General features: G+C 31.7%; 1 protein-coding gene across 2 annotated transcripts; it reads right to left on the reverse strand.

Annotated features, from left to right (window-relative positions):
• Positions 1-1,065: 1,065 nt before the first annotated feature.
• Positions 1,066-8,852, reverse strand: LOC128187927 (uncharacterized). 2 transcript variants are annotated; one of them, XM_052858612.1, is made up of 10 exons: positions 8,754-8,852; positions 7,212-7,727; positions 6,268-6,324; positions 5,934-5,999; positions 5,666-5,740; positions 4,557-4,775; positions 4,326-4,391; positions 3,964-4,037; positions 3,210-3,293; positions 1,066-3,102 (listed from the first exon to the last, which is right to left on the reverse strand). In XM_052858612.1, exons 1-9 carry the CDS (start codon positions 8,755-8,757, stop codon positions 3,252-3,254), a joined length of 1,119 nt encoding a protein of 372 aa, XP_052714572.1. In that variant the 5' UTR covers positions 8,758-8,852; the 3' UTR covers positions 1,066-3,102; positions 3,210-3,251. The 2 variants fall into 2 exon arrangements, with proteins under 2 accessions (XP_052714572.1, XP_052714571.1); XM_052858611.1 differs by having other exon boundaries at positions 3,960-4,037; positions 8,754-8,851.
• Positions 8,853-8,854: the final 2 nt, after the last annotated feature.

Consider the following 8,854-nt stretch of genomic DNA (forward strand, 5'->3'; position numbering starts at 1 on the left):
AAACTTTGAACCCCGCCTGGGGCCCCAGTCTTGGTCCGAGGGTCACGATTTCTACAATTTAGAATCTTCATTATACATACAAGCTTTTGTGTAAATATTTGCATTTCTGGTGCAGTGGTTCTTGAGAACAACATTTTTTAAACATTTTCCTAAGGTATTTCTATGTTAAACTTTGAACCCCGCCTGGGGCCCCAGTCTTGGTCCGAGGGGCACGATTTTTACAATTTCAAATCTTCACTATATATACAAGATTTTGTGTAAATATTGGCATTTCTGGTGCAGTGGTTCTTGAGAAGAAGATTTTTAAACATTTTCCTATGTATTTCTATGATAAACTTTGAACCCCGCCTGGGGCCCCAGTTTTGGTCCGAGGGTCACGATTTTTACAATTTAGAATCTTCACTATGTATACAAGCTTTTGTGTAAATATTGGCATTTCTGGTGCAGTGGTTCTTGAGAAGAAGATTTTTAAAAAATTTTCCATATGTTGTTCTATGTTAAACTTTGAACCCCGCCTGGGGCCCCAGTTTTTGGTCCGAGGGTCACCATTTTTACAATTTAGAATCTTCACTATATATGAAAGATTTTGTGTAAATATTGGCATTTCTGGTGCAGTGGTTCTTGAGAAGAAGATTTTTTAAACATTTTCCTATGTATTTCGAACTTTGAACCCCGCCTGGGGCCCCAGTTTTGGTCCGAGGGTCACGATTTTTACAATTTAGAATCTTCACTATATATACAAGCTGTTGTGTAAATATTGGCATTTCTGGTGCTGTGGTTCTTGAGAAGAAGATTTTTAAAGACATGCACCCTAAACTTACTGTTTCGCAATTATCTCCCTTTTGAAAAGGGCTGTGCCCTTTATTTTAACAATTTATAACCCCCTTTCCATAAGGATGCTTTGTACCAAATTTGGTTAAATTTGGCCCAGTGGTTTTTGAGAAGAAGTTGAAAATGTGAAAAGTTTACAGATGGATGGACAGACAGACAGACGGACGGACGGACGACGGACAACGGGTGATCAGAAAAGCTCACTTGAACCTTCGGTTCAGGTGAGCTAAAAACCCTTTCTTTGGTGATTTATGCCGGATATTAAGGTGGCGACAGTGCAGAAAAAAATAACATAACCCGTGTTAGCGGGCTATGAATTTTTTCCTGCAATCATCGCTACTTTCATAACTCACATGAATTATCAAAGAAAGCATTTCATATTGTCAATATTTACCTCTTTCTTTTTACAAATCGTCCAAATGTGCTGCATAAATATCTTGGGACAGACTAAAGTAAGTTAGCTAAAAGAAGCAGCCAAATCGTCTCCTATGGGAATTTGAGTCTGACATGTAAATCATCATGATTATTTCGTGCAGTCTGTGATTTGTCCTAGGTCAGTGTAGGTTTCTACCAATCGATAAAAGGAGCGTGTAGAGTTTAGTCAGTTTCAACAGATCTATGAATTGCAAACAATTTCCGTTAGAAATAATGGGAATCATACGTGATGGATGTAAATATTAAATTGTTGATCTTGCTTTCACCTAGAACACCGCTCCATGGCAAATTAAACTAAATTTCTTTATGTTTTTTTTTTCTAAACTAGTGTTCCAAAACATTGTGAAATTGTTTCATACAGAGAAGATTTACTCAGAATTTATCTGAAAATAGATGAATGACACAATTTTAGAATCACAAATGAAAAGTAAATAACCAAATAAGAAAAATTCAGCGGAAATTTGTATTTTGATAATAAAAAAAATGAGCAGCAACCACATTTCAAATGATTCAAAATCAAATTTTTTTTTGTTTTTAAGCTTGTATATCAATTTGGCTGGAATAGTATATTGTGCACATGAGTTTCTGCACCAAAATATATAATGCCGTGATTTACAATATCATTCATTATATGCATTCATGAAGGTTGAATACAATTTTAAACTGTAAAAAAATAATTGGATTTAACAATTAGTCCCCCTTCAACAACTCATTTAACAATGCACCAAATTCATGCAGCAATTTTGTCAATTTCATCCAATCACATTCAAAATAATAATTGAAAAAAAAGATCTCCAAAATCAAATCTGATCTGATGGAAGAACAGAGCATTTTCAAGTATTTATATTGCACAAGGATGATGGATGGTTTACTCTTGAAGAGAAAACTCAGTGATCATGTAATTATTGAGCAGCTAATGAGGCTGATGTTAAAGTGATTAAATCACCGGTTATCATTAATAATTTGGCACTTGTGTGCTTGACAACTACTAGTAATCAACAGTTGATTTACATAATGTACGTCATACATTTTCACACATAAAAATTCTGATACATATTATTGCAAAGATTAACAGAGATATGAACATGAAGTTGACTCTTCTTTGTATTAATTGCTCTGTCTATAATGTGAACAATGTACACAATTTAAAAACATGGTATGTAAAAAAACACCATTATTATGATTACATTCATTGTATGAATATGAATTTTACAGACTTACATGTATTATATAACATAATCAAATCAGGAATCTTCGTAGCATTATTTGTGCACATACATAAACACATAAAAATCCAAGTATAGTGTACATCAGTAATGCCAAAACACATTTTTGAGAGAAAGCACAAAATCTGTACAACTACTGAACAGACTAAAGTTTTTTTTTTTTTTAACAAAAGCAATTCTTAAAAAATAACGTTATTTATGCTAACATAAATAAGATCACAGTTATCAGCATTGGATTATAAATAAGGCATTCAAAAGACCAAAATGACCCATATATCAACATTCTTGCAATCTAAACCAAGTCGGAAATTAGGATCAGAATAACTGAATTTCAAATATCAACGACTGAAATCAGAAATATTTCATATTACCCTTTATTCAAAGCACATGTAAATAACACAGTTAAGGGCTTGGGGCCTGGTGTCACTCAAAACTGTGTTATATTATACTTTTAACTAACAGTATACATATGTAATACAATTTACTTTAATTTTGAATTTCGTAAAATTCTTCTAAAGACGTTTCACATTTAAATAATGGTTGTTTTAGAATAACTACATTTCATTTTCAGCTTCTTGTTCTGTTATTCTTTCTCTTTCCTGTTCAATGCCTGAAATAACATATCTAAAAGTTAACATAAGTTTTCTTGCATTTAAAATAAAACAAATCATGAAAGACTATGTAAAGAGACAAATTACAATGTATAACACAACTTACCTTGGGCATTAAGATGCAAGCTGTTCCCCTCACCAGCCTGAATTACTGTGTTATGAGTGTGCTTATGTTGATGAAAGTGGTTCTCTTGAAAATTGAAATGATACATTATATATTCAATCATGTCAAATTTTCAATATCTGCAAGTATGGTAATCAAATGTAAAGTCTCATGGAGCCAATTGGTTTCAGAAAATCGGAGCCCTCCTTCATATAGATCTGCGCATGAATTAAAATACCCTTTGGAATTGGGAATGATTCTTCAGTTTTAATAAAGCTAATTTATTACCGGTGGATGCAGTGCATTAAATTTGGTTGAATAAGGGTCAAGATACATTTGAAATATAAAAAGATGATGTCTCTTCCTACTACAAATACTGTCACAGCTGCTGTTAAGTTTGATCAGAAAAGTTAACTTTTTTTAGAAACCTTAAGATATATCATACAATATCTATCAGATACACTCTAATGGAGACAATGTGTAATCAAAACATACAAACAATTTAAAAAATAATATAAAATGTTTTTTCTACTATCTATATGCAGTACATGTAAATGTAATTAATTTTTTTTAAAATAATTTGTATGGCTCAGAAAGCTGTAAAACTCTGTGTTGACCTTCTAAGCAAAGCTGTAAATTACAGGTGGGACCAAAAAAGAGTTAATCATATTACATTAAAATTGTGTTCAATATCATAAATACTTGCATACAATGACTCTTTAACAATAGCAGTAAAGATGTTGGATACCTTACCTACATGGATGTGATATGGTGTGGAATTTCCAGACGTTGGATACTGGTGACTGCTATCAGGTAGTCTGGGAACTAATTCTAAATCATGAAACTGAATTCTTAGAAAACTGTACACATGTATATATCTCTCATATTTCTTAGAATCAGTGGAACTAAAGTACCATAGCAGTATGTTTTAAAATGATGCTCCCCAATTTTTGTAGTCAATACTGATGATGACAACAAAACTGAGGGCATCACAAAATCCCCTCCCACTTTGTGGAGTTATCAGCTTACTGCACTAACATTATTGATATTTTAAGTACCAGTATGTGTTCACAGTTCCCATCCTTTAAAATAAAACAAAAACTTGAGTACTTTGCTTACCTGATTGGGTTCTTGACTTGGATGGACTCTTTGATATTTCTGAAGCCAATTCTATTATTTTCTTCTCTTAAATGCAAACAACAACAGGCTTTTATTATAGACATTGTGTGTACAAATCTAGTCATTTATTAAAGTAAATTAGAGATGATTAGACTGATTAGAGAAAATCATCTTTAGAAGATATGAGATATTAACTTTCTGTGTAAGAATTCATATCTAAAATAAAGATACCTGTGATGTCTCTTGCTTTTGGCAAAGCACTCCAAACAGGGTTTGATTTCTTTTCTTCATTCAGGTACTTGACACAAACGAATCCTGATTTTTCCAGGTAGTGAAGATACCTGTTGACATCCTTTTTACTGGCAGTTTTGCCGATGCATTTTTTTGCCACGTCCAAAGGTCTCACTTCACTGGAACTTTGTAGTAATTTGATTACCCTTTCAATAATGCCTGAAATAAATTTAACAACACTTCATGTCACATACATGTATATTAGAGTGCCGATTATCTCAACATTAAAAATCAGTTTTGCTTTTTTTTTTTTAGATAGTAAACTATTAGGATATGCAGCTCTGAATTTGGATCACAAATTACCAGTATTGCAAATTAGCATTTCAATCAACAGTGTTTACTGATTATTATTTTTTTTCCACTATAAAAGAAATCAAATATACATGTACAATTTGATAGAACCTTTTTCTTGTATGATTTGCATAAATTAGCTACACCATCAACTTAAGAACTCCATGTGTGGTATATTTTGATTTGCAAATTCTATATGAAATTATGTAAGAATCCATAACCATATAAGATAAACAAAGTTTTTCTATAAATACCATCATCTTGCTATTGATAAAATCATGGAACTCTAATCATGAGTTTTAATTATACATGTACAATATACATATATTGTGATATGAAATTGAATAATCTCCAAATCTAATATTCACTGGATTGATATGATAAAACAACACTTCATATTGGCTGAAATATTTTTTTGATAACTTTATAACAAAATGTTCACAAACTTAGCTACTATACTACCTAATTTATTGCCATGTTGAGTACGTAGTTTTACTGCATGCATTTTCCATTTTAATCTTATATTAATATGTTTTTTTTAGAATACATATATTTAATTGTAAGAAATTAATCATATTTTTTAATGGAATTATTGACAGAAAAATTAGACGGTTGGAAAACTTTTTGCATCAGTGCTATTCACTAGCACATTCGATTTTCCATTCAATTCCATTCACTGAAACCTTAATTAAGACTGCCGGATGGTATATCCACAACAAATATACAAGTAAGTTTCATAAGCAAATAATTTTTCTTACTTTTGTGTGGATTAATTGTTGATAATTGCATTGTATTCACTATTCCACTTGTCTCAATCACTGCTCCTCCAACAGCTGTAACATTAATATTAATTAAATTAATTAATAACAAGATTTAAGAATTAATCAGCTAAAGGTTCATTGACTAAGTATAATAATGTTACAACAAAAAAATCAATGGAAGTGTATTCAAGCCTGTCTAATTGGTGTAAAACAAATCTCACTGTATGTTTTACCCATCAATAAAGATATTTCAATACCAACCTACCAATGGTTGTCGGGTTCGAGTTCTGTCTTGGGACAACAGAATGTGTGCGAGGAACTACCATATTATCTAAAGAAAATGAACATAACATTAGGGTTTTGTAAGAAATAAAGGTGAAAATAGAAAGTAAAGGAAAATATCATATAAAGTCATCGATAAGAAATTTACCTTCTGACAGTAATAATAAAGTACTGGTTTTAAAACCAAAAGTGACCTAGCTCAATTGCTTCGGTAATTCAAGTCATACCGGTATCTGCAGAACAATAACTTCCAAATCCAGCTGTAAGTCTTACAAAGTTACATAAATGCAGTTTTTATGTCAATTCCGTTACAGTACCTGAAACAGGCTGAACAGGTTCTTTTAATGTTGTGGCTTCTAATGCTGTACACAGATCTACAAAAGAGCATTGAATAATGTTTTTACTAGATGTATATAAATTAATGGTTAATTCATTTTTAAGAAAATTAACATTGCAAGAAAGATTTTTTTATGGCAATTCATTTAAAATATCAATGAAATCTTTATCCAATTTTCCCCAAATTTTTTGATAAAAAACCCCAATGGAAACTTGCTTAGAAAAACCAAGTTAGCCTCATTAAATCAATTTAACATTTTAAATGACTACCATATTTTCCAACACACTTAAAATAAAGATTTCAGTGTCTATTGTCTGTTAAATACGAATTTGCAGGGATTTAGTTGTAGAACTGAATCAGGAAATTAAGTGTTCATTGAAATAAAATTCTGAATAACATATTGTATCAATAAAACTACTGTATTGGCCACGATGTATCTTTGAAACGTTCTTTTCCCCTAAATCTGAGATAAGAGAAAAGCTGTCGATGTGACAGCAAACCAGTTTTCTTAACTAAACAGTACATGTATCTATAATCTATTTGTCAACCCTGAATTGATAAACACTACCTATCCAGAGAAATGGGGTACTATACATGTATATGCAATATTTTGCCCCCAAAAATAACAATATAAGTTCAACAGCTAGGTGGTATTTTTTTCATAAAATATCAAATATCCAAATCCAAGTACTGGGTACATGTATTTGAATATGCCCATTTCTGATATATGTAAAATTGATCTACAAATAAACAACTTCTAATCTTGAAAACTGTGGGAGACAGCCACCCGCCTGCCCGTATTTTCACCATTATAATAACCGGATTTTTCCTTTGGAAAACCCAGTTAAAAAATTGATGCCAATGAATATCAATAAAACCACAGAATGCTACATGTAGATGTAACAAAAAAAACCTTGTTCATACCATCTTCTCCAGATAAAGTAACCTCCTGTATAATTGGGGATGAAGAGGTACCATTGGTGTCTGACACCTTTCTGTGTGGCATACTGAGATTTCTGGTGTGAGAAGAACTAGCCTTAGGCTCATGTTTCGGTGGGCTTCTCTTATTTCCAACATTTGATGCTGAATAACTGGGCTCCTTTGGAGTTGTGTCATGTGAACTCGTAGACTCCTGTGGAACCTTGAGTTCAGTTTGAACAATCATAGGGTCAGTTCGAGATGTTGCTCCCTGACCAAAACTGTAATGATCTGAAAGGGAGCCACTATAACATTCTGCATCCTGGCTGAGATCATCCTTGTCATCTGTTGAAAGACTCCATAGACCTTGAGGGCTTACTCTTATAATTCCTATATTTAGCAGATTGTCCAAGCTCTTTTTTACTTCATGCTTCTCTCGACAACACTTTCTGGCAAGGGAGTCAACAGACAGTGGTTGTTTAGAAGCTTCAATAATTTCGAAGATACTACCGCCCAAACGATCTAAAAGGGTAAAAAATTCCAAGTAAAAATTAATTTAAAAATATAAAGATACAAAACAGACAGTCATATAAGTGATTAAACTCTGTCCCAAGATATTCTTGATTCACATTATGCTTATAATTACAAAATAACTATAAATATCTCAGGGTTCAAACAATGTTAATTTAAAAGTATGAATATAATTTCCAAGATTTCTCATTTAAAACACCCCCTCTAGCTGATCAGATTTCAATAGGCTAAAATTAAAGATGTCTTCATCGTATTTGCACTGAACAGCTAGTACTTGAATGATAATTAACACTGAAAAATTGTGCAAGGTAACGTTATTCTGACTGAAAGATGTCAACATTTCCCATTTAAATATCCATAAGAAATCCGTTTTTTTTCCTGTTATTTTTTCCTGAGTGAAAAATCATCATGATCATAATGTTTCAATGAGTGTATCTTTGATATTTTTCCTTTCATTGATTTCAGTCATATGATATCAATTGCACTTCTTTCACAGACCTAGCTGTTGTATGTGTATAAATTTTTCTTTTTTTTTTTTTAATCAAAAATCGTCCAAATGTGCTGCATAAAATATCTTGGGTCAGACTATTATCAGTATTATAAACTGAAGACAACAGTATCATATTTTTCTCTCTATTAACAAAATCACTCCAAAAGATGATAAATAATCTAACGTTCATTTCACTGTATAAATCTGAATTCTGTTAAAATATTTATGTTTGCAAAATTAATAATTCTAAAGCAATTAGCATGTGAATCTGGTGATTGCTGACAGTTATTCGATTTTTTTAATATCTTTTTTTAAACTAATTTTAAAAAATCCAATTTAGAGCTTTGCTTTTATCTTAAATTTGGATTCATGGTTTTTTTTCAAACTGAAAGTAAGTTTTTCCACTTTATTGAAAGTTGTATACACTTATATACAGTCTAATGAAACATTACTGTATAACAACTCTGATGATAAAAAGATACAAAAACCAAGAAATCGACAGTGTCAAGATCTCTCTGTATACAAACCCATGATCAGTTGATTCTTCCAATCCTTGGGCTAATTTTGACATCATCAAGTCGGGCTCAAAGCACTATTTATTTCTGCACCTTGTCAATTCGTCTCCTGA

This window comes from Crassostrea angulata, chromosome 6, assembly GCF_025612915.1.
Source record: "Crassostrea angulata isolate pt1a10 chromosome 6, ASM2561291v2, whole genome shotgun sequence".
Lineage (NCBI taxonomy): Eukaryota > Metazoa > Mollusca > Bivalvia > Ostreida > Ostreidae > Magallana > Magallana angulata.

Excerpts from the sequence above, each read along its gene's own strand:
- LOC128187927 (XM_052858611.1), bottom strand. Across the intron at positions 6,325-7,211 it reads TACTTTATCTGGAGAAGATG|ATCTGTGTACAGCATTAGAA; the intron begins GTATGAACAAGG and ends GCTCTTTTGTAG. Across the intron at positions 3,103-3,209 it reads CTTGCATCTTAATGCCCAAG|GCATTGAACAGGAAAGAGAA; the intron begins GTAAGTTGTGTT and ends ATGTTATTTCAG.